This window comes from Dryobates pubescens, chromosome Z, assembly GCF_014839835.1.
Source record: "Dryobates pubescens isolate bDryPub1 chromosome Z, bDryPub1.pri, whole genome shotgun sequence".
NCBI classification, from domain to species: domain Eukaryota; kingdom Metazoa; phylum Chordata; class Aves; order Piciformes; family Picidae; genus Dryobates; species Dryobates pubescens.
The window spans coordinates 110,594,143-110,618,908 of record NC_071657.1 but is presented as its reverse complement, the minus strand read 5'-3'; the positions used below and the strand labels follow the sequence as shown (position 1 = coordinate 110,618,908).

At 38.6% G+C, this 24,766-nt stretch overlaps 1 protein-coding gene across 1 annotated transcript in view; it reads left to right on the top strand.

Annotated features, from left to right (window-relative positions):
• The window catches only part of PCLO (piccolo presynaptic cytomatrix protein), a 325,623-nt gene that overhangs the window by 256,809 nt on the left and 44,048 nt on the right, over positions 1–24,766 (top strand). Inside the window, exons 14-20 of the mRNA XM_054178010.1 lie at positions 6,547–6,597; positions 7,511–7,641; positions 9,015–9,041; positions 11,670–11,763; positions 18,006–18,077; positions 20,107–20,287; positions 21,466–21,660. Coding sequence (XP_054033985.1) covers positions 6,547–6,597; positions 7,511–7,641; positions 9,015–9,041; positions 11,670–11,763; positions 18,006–18,077; positions 20,107–20,287; positions 21,466–21,660 — 751 coding nt within the window. The remainder of the gene's footprint in view (positions 1–6,546; positions 6,598–7,510; positions 7,642–9,014; positions 9,042–11,669; positions 11,764–18,005; positions 18,078–20,106; positions 20,288–21,465; positions 21,661–24,766) is intronic.

The window sequence follows — 24,766 nt, the reverse complement described above, 5'->3', positions numbered from 1 at the left end:
TATTTATTAATATAAAATATAACCTTTTAACTGTGTGTGTGTGTATATATATATATCTGCAGTTTCTGGTGTATATTTGGGAATATAATCCCATAAACTGGTACAGTTTAATAATTTTGAACCAAATTAGAAAAATACAAACCTGTAATCTAGTAAGAGAACTAAAGTGCAATCTGCTGTTTGTCCACCAGGGGATGTCTCGGTAGACATCTGGTGGCTGAATGCAATGGTGAGGCTAGGTGTCAGGCACATACAATTAAATGAACCTTTCAAAGGCACTTAAACCAATTTTTACTCGTGAATTACAACTCTGGGCATAATCTGGTTGCCACATTACAATCCACAGGTTACAATAGCTCGCAGGCTAATGCATGGGGATTTTAAACAGAACCAAAACTGGTGTTAAACATGTGAACACTGGAAAAGATACAGTTTCACTTCGGAAAGCTCATTCCTAAAATGGTTGTGTAATGGGTTGGGGCAGGTCCCCTCCCCACCACAGGCAGAAATAACGACTCAGGCAACCGGATTGCAAAAGTGATGAAAGTTTAAATAGAAAGCAGTGAATGTTACAGAAAACCCAAAGCGCAGTGACAAAGAAAGATCCCATCCCCACCTGAGGGTGCATGCAAAACCCCCAGGGCTCCTCCTTCCCCCTCCCTCTGCTGGGCTAGTCTCAGCTGGCCAGGCCTGAGACTGCCCATCCCCCTGTGGCCTTGGGCCCAATCAGGCCCATGGCCGGGAGATCTCTCCCCCAGTTACCAAGTCTCGGAGAGGGAAGGAAAGAGGAAGTGCCAGACTCCGCACTGGATCTTATAGTGGTGCAAAGAATTATGGTAGGGAATACACAATTTCCTGTGTCCATCCCTCTGGGCTGGACTTCTGGACACAGGAAGTGAATGCACCAGGGGGGCACCCAGCTCAAACTGCAACAGGTTGCTAAGCTGGCCACAGTTGCAGCTGGCTCTGGGGGTGGTCCCTTCCAGATGCAGCTTTCTTCCACTGCTGCAGGTGTGGGCTGGTTCACCTGGAATAGGCTCTCAGGCGATGGGAGGGCAGTTCCCCTCCCACAGTGGCTGGAGAGTCGGGTGGGGTGTGGAGCAGCTTTCCTCCTGGCTCAGCTCAGAAATGAGCCAGCATTGCCAATTCCTCTTGGCAGCTGCTTTTCCCATTTTTTCTTCTGTGGGTCGCCCTGGCACTTGGGCACTTGGGCATGGAGCAACAGGTGGCTTCTTTTCCCATGACTTAGCAGCTGGCTCAGGAACAGCTGGGTGACATTCTGGCTTTGTGAGTGGGCACACGAAGGTGGCTTTGACTTGAAGGTCCGCAGCTTTGTGTTTGCAGCAGACATGATTAGAACTGCTGAAAGAGATTAAAGCAAGTTCTCCATGAATCTTGGCTTCACGGGTCTCTGTCCCTTCAGGGTGTGGTTAGGCAACTTCTTCCTACTGGTGGGACTGGGGCACAAGGCTAAACTGGCTGTAGTTTCAGTGCAGCTTATATAAGGGACTCTTTGCTGGTTCCCAGGTAAACTGTGTCACAAGGTCTCTTCCTGGGTAGCAAGCTTCTCTCTGGACTGCAGTCAAAGGCAGAGCACATACACGGAGTGAGAGCAAGAGCAATAGAGCAAAAAAGAAAGAAAGAGTGAAAAGAGCAAAAGAGCACAAAATAGCAAAAGAGCAAGTTGTTTACCATTTGGGTAGTATTTATATTTGCTCAAGGCTTGGATTTAGCCAATTGTCAAACTGGGTCAACACATTAGCTTATGGCAGAGCATATGGCCAGACTATGCCCACACTTGGAAGAAGCACAAGCACAGCACAATCATCCCACAATATGGGTGCGTGCTTTTGTTTACCCCAACAAGGCAGGTTGGGTTGTTTAGCCAGGCTTGTTGACGCCTGGGCCCTTGTTTTCTCATCTCTGGGCTGAGTACCAACTCCAGAAAGGAGGGGGAAAGGGAGTTTGAGCAAATCATGTAGAGACGTGTTTTGGCAATATTTGGGGCATAATTCTGGGCCTAATGCAGCCTTTACCACATGTAGTAAGAAAACACAGGATGCATTGATCAATTAATTTTCCTGACAATAATGAGTATTGGTATTAAGATACAAAATCTGGACACAAGGGAAGAAGATTACGTGGTTTATCCAAGGTCATAAAAGATTGGTCCTTCTTTGAAAACAGATTTCTCAAACTTACTATTACTGTTTTAAAACAAAATATTTGCTTTTTTCATTCTTTGTTGCTGTTACTTTTCAAGTGCATCCTACATGATGCTCAGTACATGTCCTGCAGAAGAAACTGATATTACTAAGACAATCATTTCCCTTTTTATACTAAGCTACTGTTTAAACTGTTACAAGATATGAATAATCATAGCAATATTAGCATTTCACTGAAAGTCAGGGTAAGGATGAAAAATAAATTTGCCATTGGAACATGTTTTGTCACTATCTAATTTCTGTGAATTTGTTAGGCATGAATTCTCATTTTCTTTCCTATATCCTGTCCATTTCTCAGCAGAACTTTGTCCTTGTGCACCCAGTTATACACCTGGAAAGGGCAGAGTGGATGTTTGGTATAATTTTTTCACAGCTGAAACTGAAAGCTAGATATTAAAGTTATTTTGTGTCAAAGAAAGTTAACACTTGAAGTGAAAATCCATCCTGTGAAAATTGTGTTTGCTTACACAATTTGCAAGATATCTAAAGCTGATTGCTCTCCTGAATATCCATCTTCCTACTATTTTACTATTGGAAATGAAACTTCGTATTTCAGACAAGATGCTTTCTAGATATTTGTGCCTTCATATCTTTTTTTCATTCTTAGAACTGTCACATTCCTACTGCATTATTGTAATACTGCATTTTTGTGCTGTTAAGGCTGTGACCACAATTTGAACTATAAATGCCTAAAGTTCTGTAAAGACACAAAGCCAGCAAATGATGCCTGCTCATTTGTGATAGCTGTTCAATTTGCTTGCATAATATTCACATGAGAAATCTCTTTCATCCAGCAGTTTAGCAGATACTGTAAATATATTTATTGATGTTTGTTGTGGATAGTAATTCTGTCTTGCCATAATTCCCTTAATGAACTAAATCAGGTCTATGATGCACAAGTTAAATAGCTGTATCAAGATTTACTGCACTGAAATTCAGAGATCTGGCAAAATTGCTTAACGATTAGGTGAATAGTTGGTCTCATTACACCTTACTTTGGATATTGAACACATCTATATTTGAAATACGTTGCCATGTGCTTTGTCTTCGCCAGTGAGAATAGTGCACTTTTGAAGTACCAGTCAAAAGACTGGGTGAAACGTGCCATCTCCTATGAGGAGAGGCTGAGAGAGTTGGAATTTAGGCTAGAGAAGAGGAAGCTCAGGGTGGACCTTATTGCTCTCTACAACTACCTGAAAGGAGGTTGTAGACAGGTGGGGGTTGGTCTCTTCTCCCAGGCAATCAGCAACAGAACAAGAGGACACAGTCTCAAGCTTAGTTTAGGCTCAAGGTGAGGAGAAAGTTCTTCACAGAAAGGGTTATTGGCCATTGGAATGTGCTGCCCAGGGAAGTGGTGGAGTCACCATCCCTGGAGGTGTTCAAAAAAGGATTGGATGTGGCACTTGAAGCCATGGTTTAGTTAGTCATGAGGTGTTAGGTATTAGGTAATAGGTTGGACTTGATGATCTCTGAGGTCTTTTCCAACCTTGTTGATTCCATGATTCTATGATTCAACGTTCATGCACTGCATGGAAAGGAAAAGGCAGGGCTCTTAGTACAAATGTCACTATCTACACTGAAACCCCTGTCATTTGATTAAATAATCTACTAAATACACCATATAGTGTATAGAGATGTGCAGTGTATCCAGGAGAGGCGCCCTTCTGTGTCCACATGAGAAGGCTGGCTTCCCAGCTTTGATGCTGTAGCAGGTCATGTAAAGATAGATGCATACATTTCATGTCCTGCTTCACAGGGGATTTAGTAATCTATCATGAAAATTCAGCCAAAGGCTTAAAGACATTAAATAAAAAATTATTAAAACGAATGCCTTTATGTAGAGGATGCAAAAGTCAAAAATAATCAGTTGAACATTTAAAACATTCTTTGCTTATTTTTGAAAATCATGTTGAAAGGCATTTCTTTCCTAATAACTTAGGTCCTGTTGATTTGTATAGTTTCTGTTCATTGACTGCAGGCCAAGTTTATAATGGCATTGAGCTCTGCTAGAAGAGAAAGCTACTACTCATCCTTTCTGCAACTGTTCTTTGCCTTGGGCTGACAGCATTTCTAGACAGGCAACATCCTTGCCCAAAGTACCACGGCAGACTAAATATCCGAACTGCCGAGATCTTGTTTTTACAACTGTTCTTATATTTACCAGGTTAAATGACTTTCATTTTTTAAGCTTTTTGTATAGAATATACATTCCAGAAATGTAGGAGTCTCTTTTATGCTCCACAGTGCTAATTATCTGATATTCAATGTTTTATCTTGTTACTGTAGTGGTAGTGCAGAGCATCAGAGCCTGGCATTAACAAGTTTCACATGCAGCAATGACAACCTTCTCCAGCAGACGTGATGGTATTACAAAGCACCAGCTCTTACACAGGGTGTGTGAGTGCATGCAGGAAGTATCAAAAAGAAATTAGAATTAAATTAGATCAGCCATCACAGGAGACATTTAACCCTTAGGGGTCTTGAACTGACTATATCCTGTCCAGACCTGTTTCTTTTGCAATCAAAATGTATGATCATTCTATGGTGCAGATTACATGCAGGATATAAGTGCTCTATAGAAACATTTAATTGTATCTTAAAGAATGAGTTGTTTTTCTTAATTCTCAGATCCTTTTGCTCCTAGAGAGGTCAGAACTGAAATACTTTTTCATCTTTACAAATTGATCCTCACTGAGGCCTGAATAAAGAAACTTATTTGCATCTCTGCCTTTGAAATGAGATCCAGCTTCCAAGATGGCCCAGCTCTGGACTGAGGGTTGGATGAGATGACCTTCAGAGGTCTTTTTCAGCCTAAATTATTCATGTTATTAGAAATGTTTGGGTAGTTCCTTATGGTCAGTTTTAAATTATTTGACACCAGAGGGAAAATAAAATATTTAGTATCCTGAATCACAATCTTGGAAATTAATATGGAGATTTAACAGTGATATAGAAACATAAAAAGCAAAGCAACTGCATGGCTAAAGGAAACTCCACTTTAACCACCTTTGGAAGTCCCCACACAAATTCAGTGTGCCCATTCCCTTTGCTCTGAACTTGTTCTAAAGCTGGATACAGTACTCAGGTGAGATCTTAAATTGTGCTTTGCCCCAGCAGATGTGAACTCTTCATTAGTCTAATTTAAAGGCATTAACATCCAGCATCCTAGCCCAAGAAAATTTCTAAGGGTTTTTGGGCTTGTTTTGGGCTTTTTTTGGAGGGAAGGGCAGCACAAAAGAAGCAGGTGAGTTTTACACTTGTCAGAAATTAAAAAACCCCTAAGTATACAGAATGGTGTGTTAGGGTCATGTCTGGAAAAATAGGGAAAGATGACTTCAAGGTTAGTCTTCAGAAAACAGTAAGTGGCCCTTGTTTGCATCCTTTGTTTTCTGCTACCACAACCAAGGAAGCAGATGTGGAGAAAATGCAAAGATATACAAATCCTGCTACTGACCCAGACAGAGCTTTCATGCTTGACTGATGGCTTGCAGATTAGAGGTAGGTCCAGGGTAGCCCAAGGGCACCACCATTTAGCAGAAGAATATCTTTTTGAGAATCCAGGATTTGAAGCAAGTGGTAATATTATTTTCCAACTACTAAGAAACAGGAGGGAAGAAAAGGGGGAAAAAAGACAGGATTTTATTGCTCTTGTCAGCGACCTAGAGAAGCTCAATGATAGAGAACAGATAGGAAACAGCACAGTTATACAGCATTATAAAGGAGAGGACAGAATATGTAAATTTCATGTAATGGAAAGTGTGTGGAGGAGTTTGAAGATGAAATGGTATAGCTGAATTTATTATCAGAAACACAGAATAAAGCAAAAAATATTGTATGGGATGGCATGCAATTGTGAAATCCACATCACTCAGTTTTAGCAACATTCTTTCCACTATTTCTGCCCACTTTCATCTAAATTCAATTTAAACTAGTGCAACCTTTGCCCTTCAATAGAAATATGGCTGTGTTTTACTTGACATGGTATTTGGCTTATTTTTGCAACATTTGTTTTCCTTAGACAGGGTTAATGTTTTTTCTCACCGTGGTTCCCTGTGTGCCCAGTCTGCTCAGACTGTAAAGCCTTTGGTGTTCAAGTTGTTTGATTCCTGGTCTGGACTTGCTGTGCTATTGTGATAACATAACTATTAATTTTTAGATTACAAATTGCAGATAATTAAGTGTTTTTATTAAAATATGTGGCAGTACAGCAGTAGAAACAAAACCTGTTAAATAAAATAACTCTGAAGATCTACTTGCAATAAATATGTGTATATTTATGAGTGTGTGCCTATGTATTTATTTATGTATTTTAATCTGGCAGCCCACGGAAACTACCAAGTCTGCTTCCCATCCAATCACTGGAGAAATTCAGGTAAATACGTAGCTTTTACTTTGTCAATTGTTACTACTGACTGCGTTTTACTGATGAATGTTTGTAGAAAAATTCTCAATTAAGTGATTTCTTATTCAACATCAGCCCCTTGAAATGTCATGAATGGTAAATCAGTGCTTGATTTTTGCTTCTGTCCTTAATGTTGGCTTACAAAATACAAACAGAAGAATAGAAAATGTTGTTGTTCCTGAAGAGGCTAAAAGCATAGTGAAATTCATTCTCATCTTTAATATTTGGGCACATATTGTGGTTTACTTCAGAAATTCACAGACTCTACATCTAAGGAAAGATTGCCGTGGGTTTCTCATAATGCAGTGTATTTGTTTCCAAACAATGCCAGGTTTGTGGTTCTGTCTTATGTAAACTGACTTGACTCTAGATTAAAAATAAATAAATAAATAAATAAATAAAATGAATGGGAAGCAGCAGAATAAATTAAGCCTACTTTCCCAGAGATTACTGTCTTCATTTTCCTTAATTAATTCCTCTCTCATATACAAGTACTAAGGGTCTTACCAGAAGATCCTTCCTGGGCTGGGGCTCCAGGTAATTAATAAACTGGCTATTGGTCAGAATAATAACAAGGGTTCAAATTTCCTCTGCTTTTCCCTGATTTAAATAGACAAATGTGAGTGTTTCTTTTTTGTTAATTTTTCAGTTGGTTGTTTTGTTTTCTTTTGTTTTACCAATTCTGACAGATTTTGAAAGCAAAACTTGTTACAAGATCCAATCTCATTTTAGTCAGGAGAGACTGAAATTTCTAAAATGTGTTTATTTCCAGCTAAAATAAAGGTCTAAACCTAATTTTATTCAAAGAATTTAGGAGAGTTATTGAATCATTTAGGAAGCAAAAGTAATAAATAATCTTATGGTGTTTTAATGTATTCCTTAGCTTCAAATCAACTATGACAAACACCTTGGCAACCTTATCATCCACATCCTTCAGGCAAGAAACCTTGCTCCTAGAGACAACAATGGCTATTCAGACCCTTTTGTTAAAGTTTATCTTCTTCCAGGGAGAGGGTAAGTGTAGGAGAAATGTTAACCTGAACCTTCTTTTGATTTGGGTTTGCTGCTTGCCACTAAGAAACAGAACTGAGAGTTATTGCTATCGAAAATCCATGTGCAACACCAGGAAAAAATGGTGGATTGTTAATGAAGAGTCAAATCATATTCCAAGGAGAACATGAATACTTCTGAATTTGGGACAGATGTATGAAAATCCAGAATTACAGTATCTGAGATAAATTTAAGGTTGCAGTATAATATCAAAGGTGAGAAATATAAGACAGAGCACTTTTTTTTAAGAGCTAAGAAGTGGGTTTAGAAACTCTGGTAATTTCGTATCTAATGACTTTTTCACAGACCATTGATTAATTTTTTAGATTCCAAAATCACAAATATCTCATTAGTGTTTCCCTTAAAAGACATTTATCAGTATAAGCAATGATATAACTCTCTTCTGTTCCCTAACGTTGCAGAATACAGAATGTGTACGCACAATATACATGGTTGCAATAATCCTGCTGACTTCAGCGACACAATAGATAAACTTAAAACTCAGCTGATGGATGAGACCTTAGACTGCAAAGACAAATTCCTGTAAACTTTCCTACTTGTGTAATCACACTCACCCTAAAAGACTCATAGAGTAGGACCATGCAGCTGAAAATCTGTATTTCTGCTCTATTCAAAGCAACGGAAAAGTGAGTGCTCAGGTCACAGTTGAGCATTTGGCATATAGGCAAGCGCTGCTAAAAGTTCAAGAATGATACTGCTAAAGGCATGTGGATGCTTTTGTTGCCTGCTAAATCCAGCTATACACTATTCAGTATTTTTCAGTGGCACCAAGCCCAAAACTATTACTGAATATAATGGGAACTGCTTTTAAATCTGGAGATTCTTTTTAATGCACCTTTGGGTCTTGTAAAATACTTGTCAAATAAATCTTACTTCGAATTTTGCAGGTACATTCATTGATGCAGAAATAAGACTTTGAACTAGAAAGACATTCATCCTGCAGAGGTCTAAGTCAGCTCCATGTATAGGTTCAAACTTGCTGTCAAGCTAAGAAGAATTTGAATTTTAGTTTTGTTTGGGTTCAGCATTTCAAGATATAGCAATATTACAGTTTTACATGTAATTTGGGGCTTTAGGGAATAATGACAATGAAGATTCTCAAAAGTGCCAAAGCCATTTCTGAGAGCCTAAACTTGAATTGCTACTGAATATCTTTAATCTGAAATTCATTCCTTCTTATTCTTCCTCATGCCTCTATTTCTTTTTATTGTGATAGTAGAAACTACCCTTTATTCACATATTTTCTTTCATCTTTGTTCTCCTTTTCTCTTACACTGCTTCCTCTGTTCTTAACTCTCTCAATGTTGGGTATGCAGACAAGTCATGGTTGTCCAAAATGCAAGGTAGGGTGTGCTGTCTTAGAGTGTTTTTCTTTCTTTTTTTTTTTTTAATGCATGCATGATATGGTAAGCCTGTGCACTGAACTATAGATTTCACTTGAGTTTTGATGGCAGGAAATTGAAGCATGGTTTTACTCTTTATCCTCTGATTAATTCCATTTCTAGGTAATATTCTAGGGACAAGCTCTGACGATAGTTAAATTCCTTTTGAAGTCTGGAAGAAACTAGTCCAGAGATATCTAAAACCTTATTCTCACCCACTGAAAGTTGCAAAATAATTAACTGTGAACCTCTGTCAAGGTTTTGAATGTTGTTGTGGCAATGAGAAACAGGCACTGTTTGGAAATGAGATGGAATTTTTTTTTTCTCCCTACCTTACAGTGCATGGACACTAAAGCTAGATAGAATTCTAAATAATTGACCAGCTGGCTTTAAAGCTGCTTGACCATATCACAGTATCACAGTATCACTAAGGTTGGAAGAGACCTCAAAGATCGTCGAGTCCGACCTGTCACCACAGACCTCATGACTAGAGCATGGCACTAAGTGCCATGTCCAATCCCCTCTTGAACCCCTGCAGGGATGGTGACTCCACCACTTCCCTGAGCAACCCATTCCAATGACGAATGACTCTCTTGGTGAAGAACTTTCTCCTCACCTTGAGCCTAAACTTCCCCTGGTGCAGCTTGAGACTGTGTCCTCTTGTTCTGGTGCTGGTTGCTAGAGAGAAGAGACCAACCCCTTCCTGGCTACAACCACCTTTCAGGTAGTTGTAGAGAGCAATGAGGTCTCCCCTGAACCTCCTCTTCTCCACACTAAACAATCCCAGCTCCCTCAGCCTCTCCTCATAGGGCTTGTGCTCAAGGCCTCTCACCAGCCTTGTTGCCCTTTTCTGGACACGTTCAAGTGTCTCGATGTCCTTCCTAAACTGAAGGACCCAGGACTGGACACAGTACTCAAGGTGTGGCCTAACCAATGCAGAGTACAGGTGCACAATGACTTCCCTGCTCCTGCTGGCCACACTACTCCTAATGCAGGTCAGGATGCCATTGGCCTTCCTGGCCACCTGGGCACACTGCTGGCTCATGTTTAGGTGGGTGTCAATCAGCACCCCCAGGTCCCTCTCTGTTTGGGAGATCTCCAGCCACTCCAACCCCAGACTGTAGCTCTGCATGGGGTTGCCATGGCCAAAATGCAGCACCCGGCACTTGGACATGTTAAATGCCATGCCATTGGACGCTGCCCATCTGTTCCTCTAACTGACCAACATCTGCTCCCAACTTGGTGTCATCTGCAAATTTACTAATGACTATCTCAATCCCCTCATCCAGATCATCAATGAAGATATTAAAGAGGATGGGGCATAAATGGCTATTTACAGTAAAGAAAGTTTAATTTTTACTTATAGGAATCATGACTGCTTAGTTGGTTCTGGAACTGGAAACATAACTCAAAACTCTATTCTCAACAGCACACTACCAAAAATTAATGTAGAGGATCTATAAGAGAGTTTAAAAGGGTAGACACAGGTCCTGGGGATATCAAAATTATTAATAGATAAAGCATAAAATTCTTTTAATGTATGGGAGCTTTGAACAGAAAACAAAGAGAAGTTGACTTACAGACTGGCAAAACAAGATTCTTTACCTTGTATCTTGTTGGGGTTTCAAAGTGTTACAAGATTCTCATGTTCTCCTAATCAGCTCTTTCAAGATGTCCATTAAAACTTAAATTAAAATAGGAATGGAAGCAAATCTGACATCAAGACTCACAGAGCGAAATGAATCCACACTCTGGTTAAGGCATATTGCTTTCTCCATACTCAGAAAATGCAAAGTGCAATAGAAAGCACTACCAGCCCTTTTTAAAAAACAGATTATGCAATCTCTTAATTCATGTCTATTGATAAAAACAGTCACAGGCTTCACACACTTCTTTTGTTTCCAACAGTTAAAAGTATAGGTAGGGAGCGGGATCAATAAGAAATTAGCGTTTCTATCATTAGCAGGATATTAGTTACCCCATGGCATTCATTAAAGATTCTTGTGAGATGAGAATCCTATAATGAGAAACTGTAACACAGAAATATAATGGATTTATGCTACTTCAAAGTGCTTATTGGAGGATGGTCTTGGAAAAGAAACCAATGTATTACTGCTTCAGTGCATAATCAGAGCCTGACACCTACAATGAGACAACAAAGCATATGTACATGTGCCCACTGATACTTTATGTTGAAGCAGTTGTAGGCAGAGCTTGTCCACTGAGGAATCAGAAAATGTTTTAAAGGAGTATGTCAGGAAAGTACAATAAAGAAAACAAACCCAAAGGCTGTCATCCTCCTGTAACCCCTGAGTTGCTGCAGAAATGGAAGATGCAGGTGTTTTTTTTTTTCTGGTTTTTGGGTTGTGAGTGTTGGCTTTGGTTGTTTTCTATGGTGTTGTGGTTTGTTTGGTTTTTTTTGTGTTGGTGGGTTTTTTTGTTGGGTTTGGGCTTTTTGTTGGGTTTTTTTTGGTGTTTGTGGGTTTGTTTGGGTTTTGTTTGGTTGGTTGTTTTTGTTTTTTTTTGCATTAGAACTGAAAGAAACAGAAGGTCTCTAATGTGATGTTTCCTTCCTTTGTTTAAATTCAGTGCTGAGTACAAGAGGAGAACTAAGCACATACAGAAAAGCTTGAATCCTGAGTGGAATCAGACTGTCATTTATAAGAACATCTCCGTGGAGCAGGTGCGTGCCTGGTGGTGCTGTTCAGTGCAGTTTGCTGCACTGTTTGTGTGTTCTGTAGTGCATACTGCTAAGGCAGTGCTGCTACTGGCTGGCCTCTGAACCCCTATAAAATCTTGCCCTGTTTACAGGAAACTAGGAAGCATTTGTTTGCTTGTGACAGAGCTTGCTATATCAATACTCTTGTCTTATGTCTTAAACTCATAAAAATGGTGGTTTGTGGAGACTGCACTCATAATCACATAATAACTAAAGATGTAGCGATTTATAAAATGTAATGGAATACAAGGTGTAAATTAAGACATAAGTTTCTGAAGCAGCTGCAGAAGTCATTGCCAACTCTTCATTCCAAAAGCCTTACAATCTCACACAAAACACAGGTCTTGCCATTTTCTTATTCAAAAAAATATTGATAAAATGAGGAGATAGGTATTTAGATTTAGCAGCAATTTACAACAATGGGCTTGAAATATGAACCACCTTAAAAAAATCAGAATATGTTTGATTTCCTTGTTATCAAAAACATTAACTCTTATCTCAGATAGAAGTCTGTAGAAGGTTTTTCTCTTTCTTGATGTCATCCTAACTTTAACTGACCGATAGGGTTAACTGAGGCAGTATGAAGCAATTGAGTCCCCTTTTCTCCACTTCACTTTCAAAGGGACTTTTTGTCATTTGAAAAGGCATAATGAACAAAATGATCAGTCCATTTGTTCAAATTATGAAGTATATTTTATCAAATAATGGATCTTTACATATTCCTAAATATTTTTGCATTTCTTAGTGTTTTGTTCTTGATACTTTAACTTTTCAAGGCTGTTTAATCTTTAAAAAGCTGAGTAACCAGACTCTTTAGTGAATAGATTTCCCGGTGCTTTTAATATAGTTCTCCGACACAGCACTAAGACCTCAATATTATCTTCCTAATTTTAATTTCCATTATTCATTCTTCTTGTTCATCGTAAAGAACACAGATTTTTGCATGGAGTAAAACCCTTCCCACAGAGTGACTTGCATGTATGCTTATGCAATCTACTCATCTGAACTTAACATACAGTAGCTCAGCTTTACCTCAGAGGTGTCCTGTTGCAGGTAGTGGTTGTGGTTTGCTATCATTCTATGTTTTGCATGCAGTTTCATGTAGGCTTGCATAAATGGTAGCTCATTGATGTGATTGATAGTGATAGCATCAGCAAAAGAAAAAAATTACATTTGTCTAGCTGCAGTATAAACCCTTAGTCTTCTGGGGTTTATGAAAACATTTGGTAAGTCTTAGCAATATTTCCAAACTGATCTTTCCATTTAAGAACTGCTCTTCAATTTACTTGATTTAAATCTAGGTGATCCTGCTCTAGCAGGGGGGTTGGACTAGATGGTATTCAGATGTCCCTTCCAACCCCTACCATTCTGTGAATTTGTGTTCAGGTTCTGCTGTGACATTTCACAAAGAATTAATTAGGAGTACAAGGGTGTTAGACATTCAATGACTGTCAGATGATTTCAATTGCATCACGATCTTAGTCTATGATTTCTTGGACAGGGATTTTTTTTATGACAGAGAATCTCCTAATACCTTTGATGCCATTTTTTTTAATAATTCCATGCTGGTGATAAGTACCCTCTACAATTTGAAAAACAGTCACCATGCAATACTATGTATATAAGACAATTACAATAGGCTGAGCATGAGTGTTCTGATCTCCAAACAAGAAAAACTGCATCATATGCCAAATTATACAGAGTTAGCAGTCACACCCTAACATAAATTCATGAGTCTTTTTAAGTAGAATTTCTTCACAGAAGCATTTCCTTCCCCTCCATCAAAGCATGGGTTACTTGCTGACAGCAAATAAGCATTATTAGATATTTCCTAATATAATCCTTTTAGCGTCACTGTCTAGACTTTAGCTGGTTGTACAATTTTTCATTTCAATTTTCTCTTTCATAACTGAGTTGAAATTAAAGTGCAAATTGTAAAAAATAGATCTCTCTTTGAAATGAAACAGACTTTTTCAAGGTCAGAATGACTAGTTTTATCATGTAGCAAATTCTACTTGAACAGTTGGAGGAAAAAAACAAAGTATGACTATTTTGTAATTTAATGTTTTTGTTATTAATAAAGTAGACATAATTACAATGTGAGAGGAAGGCCAAGTACACACATTATGAATATGTAATAATTGCTAATGTAAGTCAAATACCTACTCAGAACATGAAAGAAATAATTTCAGTGATCCAAGAAGATGATAAAAGATGTAAGTTCTGTTGCTGGTCAGGTCACTGGTTTAAACTATAAAATAGAATCATAGAATGCCTTATGTTGGAAGGGACCTCAGATATCATCTACTCCAGCCTCCCCATGGCTGCTCAAGGAAACCCTCATCCAGCCTGGCTTTAAACACCCTCAGGGAGGAGGCATCCACAACCTCCCTGGTTTACCTATTCCAAAGTCCCACCACCCTTGTACTGAAGGACTTCTTCCTAAGATTCAGTCTAAACCTACTCTCCCTCAGATTCACACCATTCCCCCTTTTCCTATTGCTAGACATCCTTAAGAAAAGTCCCTCTCCAGCCTTTCTGTAGGATCCCTTCATGTATTGATTCAATTTCTTAGTTGTCAGAAAGCAAATAAAAGTCTTTCCTTAAACGGTGGATATAATTCATTAAATAACTTTTGCTATAGATCACATTCTTAAATTGAAAGTAGTATATGTAGAAATAGTAACATTTGCAAAAGCTTTGAGTGGTGTAGCAGCCTACATCCTACATCTTATTTCCAAAAGTAAGAAAAGCTTTCTTACGAATCAATTAGGGGTTCTTATCTTCTTAGCATCTTGGATGAGAGAAATGAAGTTTCTGCATAATGTGGAAAAAGACTTTTTGTCTTCCCACAAACTGAAGTACAACAGTATATAAAGTAAAATAAAATATTAAATGTGAACGTAAGCACAAATAAGTATAATACACAAGCTAATAAAACACCTCCATTTCTACTCATCAATTATTCTGACTCTGACTGTGATCGTGTATATTATTTCTGAAAATAGGCTGTCCAGGGAGGTTGTGGATGCCTCCTCCGTAGGAGTGTTCAAGGCCAGGCTGGATGAGGCCTTGGGCAGCCAGGTCTAGTTGAGAGGTGTCCCTGCCCATGGCGAGGAGGTTGGAGCAGATATCTCTAAGGTCCTTTCCAAACTAAGCCATTCTATGATGATTCTACTTTATGAATTTACTTTCAGCACAGGAGAACACCAAACTGCATTATAATTGTGTCTCTCCTCATTCAAACCCTTTCATGATATTTTCCAGGTATATGTATCAAATATGTCAGTTACATAGATTCACATTATCCGTATCAACATCCAGTGATCTCTAGGCATTTAAAACAGAAACCAGACACTTCGCTATGTGTGGTGCTATGTCTGCCATAAGAGAAAAAAAATATTCACATTGGTTCTTCTGCATATTCCTTTGTTTTCTTTAAGTGTCAGGTTTCCACAGCAGCCTAAAGCTAACTAGAATTGACATCCATTAGTACACTTTTAGGTGTTTGGTTTTTTGGTGGGTTTGTTTTTTGGGGTTTTTGGTTGGTTGGTTTTTTTGGTTCCCCTCCCCCAGTGCAAAGCCTGAAATTAGTTTCAGCTTAGTAGCAGGGTTTTTTCTTAACAGGCTTAGAAACCAGATGATGTTCACAACTTGCTTTCCTTCTTGTAGGGACACACTCATTTTCTTGTCAGTACATTGCCCACTTGCAGAAGCCCAGTCAGATGGATAGTGGGTTTCTGCAACCCATTTCAGTACTGCTGTCAGTTAAATTCCTGATAGGAATCTGAATTTCTGACATCCCAACCTAAAAGTGGATGATGTAAGGCAGAACTGTACTTTGTTGCAATGATATAGTGGTTGATTTTAAAATCACTTAGCCGTTGAGCATTCTTTGCTTTCAGTAGTGGTACATAAATATAACTTCTGAAAAGCAAATTTTCCTCCTCTTAGAGACTCGTTTCATACACACTGCCTAATAAGGTTCTTCTGATGGTTTTTCATTGTCATAATATTGTATAAAAGCTCTATTAAACTAAGAGGCTTAAAATAGATATCTAAAAGAACTGTTGAGTACTGCAAGTTTTCAGCAGTTTTATTTTAATACTAATGCAAAGAAGCTAGGAATGTATGGTTGCGGTTACTTGGAAATCTTTTCTGTTTCCCCTTTCCACCAAAAGTCCTTCAAACCCTATGGTTTTCATCCTATTTTTTTTTCCTATCCTTTTTCTCTGCCCTTGCACAGTCATCGCTTGAAACAAGAAGGCAACGCATCCTTCCAAAATAGGAGTAATTAAGACAATACATTTCTGAAAAGTATTTATGCTATTCCTCTTATTTAAAGGGTAAAAATATGTATCTTTGGCACAGCATCTAGCAGGAAATTATATCATCCAGGAGGCTAAAAGCAGCATGGAGCAGTGGCTGCTTGACTTCTTTTTTCAGGTTATTTTTCACATTGCGGTTTCAATATTACAGTATCACAGTATCATCAAGGTTGGAAGAGGCCTCAAAGATCATCGAGTCCAACCTGTCACCACAGACCTCATGACTAGACCATGGCACCAAGTGCCACGTCCAATCCCCTCTTGAACACCTCCAGGGATGGTGACTCCACCACCTCCCTGGGCAGCCCATTCCAATGACGAATGACTCTCTTGGTAAAGAACTTGCTCCTCACCTCCAGCTTAAACTTCCCCTGGCACAGCTTGAGACTGTGTCCCCTTGTTCTGGTGCTGGTTGCTAGAGAGAAGAGACCAACCCCTTCCTGGCTACAAGCACCTTTCAGGTAGTTGTAGAGGGCATTGCCTTGAAACAGCAAAGTAAAGGAGTTTTATTCAGTCAAGGAAATCAGCCTTATTAATATTTGGTAAAGGATATTCAAAAGAGAATATTTTTGTTCAACTTTTGTTTTGTTTTTACATGATGCCTTTTTCAAAATAATGTTTAAGTAGAATGTTGCCTAATTATGTAGGAATAAAACAGAGAAAGATTAAAGAATTACTCTCAACATTTTTTTTTAAATCTTAGTTTTTGAGTCATGTTGTTGCCTGCTTGAAGAGTACAGAGATGATGCTGAAACTAGCAATTCCCCTTTCTGTGCTGATTTAAAGCTGATTTTAACTTGCTTTTCAAAGATATTGGTTTGACATAGTTGCTCATTTTTCTGAAGTTAGGTGGGAGCAGAAGATATTCCAAATACATAATAATGAGATGATGAAATTATTATTTACAGGCGATTTAAAGTTATTAAGAACTGTATGAATCTGTGACAATTACCTCAATTATCACATAAGATTTCTGGTTCTGACCTCTTTTGTTCAAGTGTGTGAAAAGTTCTGGTTTTCTTATCATGTCCAACAAATTCCTCACTTGTGACTTCTCAGCCTGACTTCACAGACATCCCATACCCCCAGGATTTTTGTCCTTTCTCCTTCAAGCCACACACATTTATTATTTCCTCTCCAGACAGCTGATAGCCTTTTGCCCCAGAATATACCACCAGTATTCAATCCTCTCCCCAACTGTCTTCAGAGATGCCTGGAATAGCACACTTCAATCTTTTCAATAAGGTCAACTGCTTTGGTCAACAGCTTCTCTGTCTTATTCTGTCTTGTCATATAAAAAGATTTTTTTTTTTTTTGTTACTGTAGCCTGTAAGAGTGGTTGACACAGCTATCAGGCTTAACAAGGTCTGCAAGCAATGGCTTCTGATGGCTGTCATTAATGCCTACCAGTATAACTTCTCCTACATATCTGGACCACTGACTACACTAAAATATGGGGAGTAAAGCCTGATCTTCACAGATAAGATTGTGTAAATAGTGTGTTTTAAATAATACATTTGAAATTCACATTCAAATACACTTTATGCAGATGTCTGTGTTCATACAACTGAGACCTGACAATGAGAAAAACTGAAGAAATACAAAAATGGTGCTCTAAAAATCAGTTTGAATCTTGTGGACAAACATTCTGTCAAAAACAACTTATGGAAATCCCTAAAATAGGGCCAAGTACAAGCCTATTTGTCTTGATAACAAATAATAGCTCTAAATTATTTTTTTGAGATCAGGGTTGATGGGAGGACAAAAGTTGGCTGTCACTATGAAAAAAGGGTACAAGATGGAGATAATAAGTAGAAACCACCATAAAGGCTTGATCTGATAACAATGGAGTTAACTATCTTCTGACTTAAATTGCAGCTGAAAAAGAAAACACTGGAAGTGACTGTCTGGGATTATGATAGATTCTCCTCCAATGACTTCCTTGGTGAAGTGAGTGTCTTCTTCCTCTCTAATTCTGACTAGTTAGAAAGCTGATTAACAGTATGGTCATATTTGGAGACTATTTTATTTCAAGGTATGGTGTGTGGGGGGGGGTGTGTGTGTTAAGTAAAATCTATTTTACATCACAGTTTTACTGCTGACTTGATAACAAATGGTCATGAGTTCTTTCATTCACATGAGATGTGCCCTCCCTTTACCTTGCTGAACTGTGGGCAATTTCATTTAGGACTCAACACAAGGTTAATTCACTGAAAAATAAGATTTATTTTTTTTTTAGCTTGAGATACTAACAGCCTTCATAGTGACTGAATAGGCAATTCCTGTTATGACTGGTAATCTTTGGTTCTAACATAACATAGGAAGGCTGAGAAGGTATCAGTTTTAGTAAAGGATTAGAGAATTAAACACTGCCAACAAGCCATATTTAGCACATGCACAAGTATCTGCTAATGTGAGTAATTTGGTCTTGGTGATCAAGATTTCATTTTTCAAATGGTGAAATAGTAATATCATTACCAAAGGATGAGTAACAGCAAAATCTTGTAATTAATAGTGTGACATAAGTGATCATGATCTTTTAAAAGTATCTAAACAAACATATGCTCACGTAGTACAGACTTACCAGCAGTAACAATGTCAAAAAAGTAGTTCAAAATGTTATTACAAAAGAGGGTTATAATTAGAAACAGAAGCCAAAGAAAGTTGATATCTCATATACAGAGTAACTCAGATTATCTCTGCTTATTTTGCGTCTGAATTTCATTAAAAAAGGCACTCAGTTCATCTCCAGTTCCCCTTTGTGTAACCAGAAAACTGAGCAATCAGTGTCACTCTTTGAACAATTACTAAAATAAATAGATAGGAAGGATCTGCATGATTGCTTATTTCCTGCATACCACATCAGTCTTCTTGTTGAGTTCAGCATGTTTGTCCAAATGCTGGGCTTTATTTACATCATTATTTATGACATTTAGAAAATGGATGCTCCAGTAGCTGCTTCTACAGGAAGATTTAAACTTTTGGCTTCCAGTATTTTCAACCTCTGAAACTACATTTTTTTTTTAATTAAATAATTCAGATTTAAATATTAAATCAGTTCTTTATATATATATATATATAAAAGGAACAGAAAAGACTATTCAGTGTATTTCAGGATAAAGATTACAGGGAATTCTTGCACCAAAACTTCACATATGATTTATCCAAATTGTATTCTAAGGACTTGCTCGAATGGGGCCAGCACCACTTGCATGTCCCTGAAGGCAAGAAGCACATCGTGGTTCACATCCATGTAATGTGAACCCTCTTCTAAAAAGCACAGCCCCCAGCTTATACTTCCTATTGGGAACAATCTGAACCATGCTGTCTTGCGAGTCATCCCCAAAGCTATGACCAAAACCCACACCAGGGGATTTACTGATTTATAGTGATTCACTGTTATTTTAGTGAAGTACAAAGGCATCCCTATTTGTTTCTTTTTGTTACAAATTCTGCATATGTGTGTATTGGGTTTTTTTTTAAATGGGTAAGAACCAGTCACACACATTATTGAAGACCTTGCTAAAAACAAATATCAAAGTATTTGTCTCCTTTCTAACACTGACAAAAAGGATGGAACACTGCCCAATTCTGTTATCAGAATATGTCTATATAGAGGCAGAGTGATGAGGTGCCTTTTCGGCCTAGATTTGAAGCTGCCCTTTAAACTATCATGTAGCCATCTTGGTATACCTTGATGGAGTCATCAGGATATATGAGTTTGGTCTAAGCTTGTAGTCTTTACTGAGGTCCTATTGAGAAGACCTTAGTTCATACACATCAATATGATAATAAAAATGTGTTTGGGATCACAGCTGGTTTATATCAGGTGAAGTCAGAGAGTTCTGAATCTGTCAGTGTACAGCCTTATACCCTTCTTATATTTGATTACAACTTGCACACCTGTAGGCTCTTTTGTTGAGCACAATCATGAATAGATCAGACACAGTCCATACTTTGTACTTCGATTTATTCGTAGGTATTGATTGAGTTATCCAGCATCTCTCAGCTTGACAACACTCCTCGGTGGTACCCTCTGAAAGAACAGAGTGAAAACATTGATCATGGGAAATCTCATTCTGGACAGAGTAGCCAGCAATCTCCAAAACCATCTGTCATCAAAAGCAGAAGTCATGGAATCTTTCCGGACCCCTCCAAGGGTAGGAATGACTTGGTGCACCTGATATGAAATGTTTTCCCATACCTTTTCTATGTGTAAGTTCTAACAGCAAAATAAAGTTACTGCTATGAACTTTGTATACACTTTTATTACAAATGTATTTATCTCTGTGATTATTTCATCAGATCCATGGCTTAATTAGGCTCAATTTGTGCCAGCCAGCTTGCTGACTGATTGTGTCCTTAAAACAGCAGCTCACAAACTCTGTGCTTTGCACATCTACTTTAGAATCTGTGTCCTTTTCATTTTTTCAGGTAGCCTTGGCTAAGTTCAATACATATATAGCTCTCTATTTTTCATGTTCTTTAAATATTCTACGGCATTTTATCTTCTGGAAATGTCGCATTAATATTTTATAGGATAACAATTATGCTATAATAATGAGTGTGCATTTCCAGTCAATGATAATGGGCTGTAGCATCTCTCTATTGGCAATCAGTGAGCTGATACAGTAGAATTATATTGGAGTTTACAAAAGCACAGCTGATCTTCATATCTGTTGCTCCAAGAAATGTATCTTTTTTTTTTTTTCTTTTAATCCTAAGTAGACAGCGGCCAGTTGCTCACTTAAGACACTTTATATGTCATATCAAAGCAAAAGCCACCCAGAATAGCACCCAAATGAGAGCTTCAGAGTGATAAGACTCCATTCTATCTCCTATCTATGTTATGTTTTGCTAGGGATTGATGTATGTGCAAGACACGTATCTAAATTAGTGGTCAGTATAGAAACTATTTTAAGTTAGGCTATGGTTTTGACCTATGCATACCTCAGAATAAAACTGCTTGCATCAGCTGTGGTTTTGGTACCACTCTAAGTGGTGCTAGTTAGTGTCTACCTATTAGAGAAACAGAAAGGGGGAAAAAAGATTACTCTTTTGACTATCCCATCATCTACCACTGTGAACCAAGACAGGAGGCATAATTCGTAGGTGATAGAAACCCAATAGTAAATTAATTACTCCCTGGACCAGGGAACAGTGAGGAAGTAGAAAATGGTGCTCTGTAAGAGTTTCCTAATTGTGATATATCCTGAGACTTTGAATGACATCACACAGCAGAACCTTTATTCTGTGTTCTGGAAGGCAGCCAGAAAAGTCAGTGGAATTGTCTGTATTTAATAAATGCAACAGATGTGCTTCTTCATTTTCCTGGTAGACATGCAGGTGCCCACCATTGAGAAATCCCACAGCAGTCCAGGGAGCTCCAAATCTTCCTCTGAAGGACATCTGCGCTCTCATGGTCCATCTCGCAGCCAAAGCAAAACCAGCGTCACTCAAACCCACCTTGAAGACGCTGGGGCAGCCATCGCCGCTGCTGAAGCAGCTGTCCAGCAGCTTCGCCTTCAACCAAGTAAAAGACGCAAATAAATTCCTCAGCATGGCAGCTTAATGTTCATCTGTTGCCTTTTTTCCTGCTGTCCTTCCCTTTTTGGCTATTTTTGTTTGTTTGTTTCTGTTCTTGGCACACTGTGCTCACTCTATTCAGTGTCTTTCTTTGTGTGCCTGTGTGTGAATACATATGATTATAATATACTCTTGTATTTAGAAGTCTTTTATTTATTTATTTACTTTAATTTATATAGATTGCTGTGAAACTGGCTGTTTCTCCATCAGTCCCTTCTCTCATGGTCCATGATGCTCCATGGTTGTGCATGACTCACAAAGAATTCCATTGTGTGGTGGTGTTTTGATGTCACTAAATGACTACCAGTGTCATAATCAAAACCTGCAGAGATGCGGCTGCCAGCTCATCAATTTGCACACGTCAAGTACTGAGAGCACATTAACAAGATACATCCATAAGTAGCAATCAGGAAAGACAAAACTATACACAGAAAAGATTTAAAGTTATAGAAAAAAGTTTTTTAACTACATGGCTGAGATTTCTATTTTTGCAACATGACTGTAAATATCTATTTTTTTTTCTGAAAGGAAATATAAAGCAACCTTTGTAGTATCTTGGATAAAATCATGTTAGTGATAAGCAGAAGAGCAATAGACAATAACACTGAACACATGAAATGCAAAGTCATTAAACACACAAAGCCATTGACATCAACAGTGTTATCAAATTAGCAAAGGCAAAGGGAGATGAAACCTATGTCAGGTGTCATGGTCAGTTACCTTTTCCTAGTAATTTTTGTGCCATGGATTGATTAAGGGTCTGGATAGAATTCACCTGACAATTTAAAATCGATAAATAAATTAAACCTTTTCCATTCAAAAGGATTGATCTCCCAAGTATACTTCAGACCAGTATTTGATTGCTAGTTGAGGGTTTAGTTGATAGCAAATGAAAACTCTCTGACTGTGGAATCATTGTGTTTGTCTTTAGGATTTGTGGATATGCCATAAATTTATCATGGTACAACGCAAAAACTGGGGAAAATTATTTCCCTTGTCTCCACCATCATTAATAAAGAAACAGCCAGTTTTAATACTCTTTAATGCTGTGCATGTGGTGTCTCTTTGGTGTTTGAAAACACTACTTACTTAAATACAGAAAAAAAAAACACTTCTGTTTGCATGAATAACATTTAAGCTGGTTCCATCTGAGGATACATACTCTGGGTTTCCATTTCACCCACACTGCCACAGCAGCACATAAAAGCGGTCAGTCTAATCATGCCAGGAAGCAGCACAGACACAGCATAGCAGGAGTCCTCCCTATTCAAAGAACTCAGTCTGACAATCTGCCTCCACCAGCCAATGACAACAAAGACCAAAGCCAACTAGCCCTCAGGAAAGTGATGTCTGATGGACCAGTCAAGCCTGAAGGAGGTGAGCAGAAAGACATGGTTAAGAAGCCAACCACATCCCAAATCCTTCTTGCCATGTCTACTAATTCATTGTGATATTGAATTATTTATTTTACCCCTCCATTAAGTGCTGTAAATGTTAAATAATCAAGAACTTTGCTTGATTTTTTCCATATCAGCACATAAATCCATAATCTAAAACCGTGCTAAGAAACATTACAAAACAAAATGTGTGCACTTCCATTCCACTGGAGGACACAGACTTCTGTTGAGAAATGGTACAGCTTTCCTCATGTCATTGCTTAATATAAAGCGTGCATGCAAGCTGGTCTGCTTAAATATGCTTGAAGTTTCTTGTACTGTTACAAATCCTAATTACACATGTTTGTTTCTGGAATTCTAATTGGGACATTAACTATTTGCTTTTCCTCTCCCAGCATAGTTATGTCTAAAGTCACTAGCATAAATAATTTTTCAAACCACCAGTGGAAAGGAAAGTTTTGCTCCATGTACAGCTCAATCTCGATAACTTTCCTATCAGCCTCCAAAATACTGTTTTCTATCTGTATGCACCTGTACATCAAGCCTAAATATCATACCTCAGTTTCTCCCCTTGTCACAAATAAAGAGCCAGAATCTCAACTGGTTGAAATTAGCGCTGTTCTTTTGACTTCTGCAGACTTTTGTTTATTTCCATGGAATCTAAGGGATTATCCAAATAAACTTACACACTGGACTCTCAGATCTTTTCTTGTGTTGTAATCCCTTCCCAAGCTCTCACGATTCATTGAAAGTTTTTTCTGTCAACACCATTGCACACCATGGTCTCGCTGAGAATCATAGCATCATTAAAATGGTTTGGGTTGGGAGGGAGCTCCAAAGGTTCCAGCCCCCTGCAGTCAGCAGGGACATCCTGCACTAGATCAAATTGTTCAGAGTTTGTCAAATCTCACCTTGAATATCTCCAGGGATGGGGCCTCATCTACCCCCCTGGACAACCTGTTCCACTGTTCCACCACCCTCATGGTTAAAGAACTTTTTCCTAACATCGAATCTAAATTTTTTATAAATTCAAACCATTGCCCCTCATCCTATCACTGCAGGCCTTTGGAAACAGTCCCTCTGCAGCCTTTCTGTAGCCCCCCCTTCAGGTACTGGAAGGCCACTACTAGGTCTGCCCGGAGCCTTCTCTTCTCCAGGCTGAACAACCACAGCCTCCTCAGCCTGTCCTCGTAGCAGAGGTGCTCCAGCCCCCTGACCATTTTTGTGGCCCTCCTCTGGACCCACTCCATGAGGTCCATGTCCTTCCTGTGTTGAGGCCTTCAAAGATGGATGCAGCACTCCAGGTGAGGTCTTTCTTACCAAGGCAGAGTAAAGTGGCAGAATCACCTCTTGGACCTGCTGGCCACATTTAATGCAGCCCACGCTGTCATTTGCCTTCTGGGCTACAAGCACAACACTCTTGGTTCATGTCCAGTTTCTCATCCACCAGGACCCCCAAGTCCTTTTCTGCAGGGCTGCTCTTAATTTAATAAAAAACATTAGAAGGTTGTAGAGAAGAAAGAAGGAACAATACTTCAGCCAATATACCCTATTAGGTGATAAGTCATTAAAACAACTGGTGTGATGTTGAAGTAACTAATTAACAAAGGCAAACTACAAATAATTTTAAACATCATATTTAGAAGTATCAAGTTG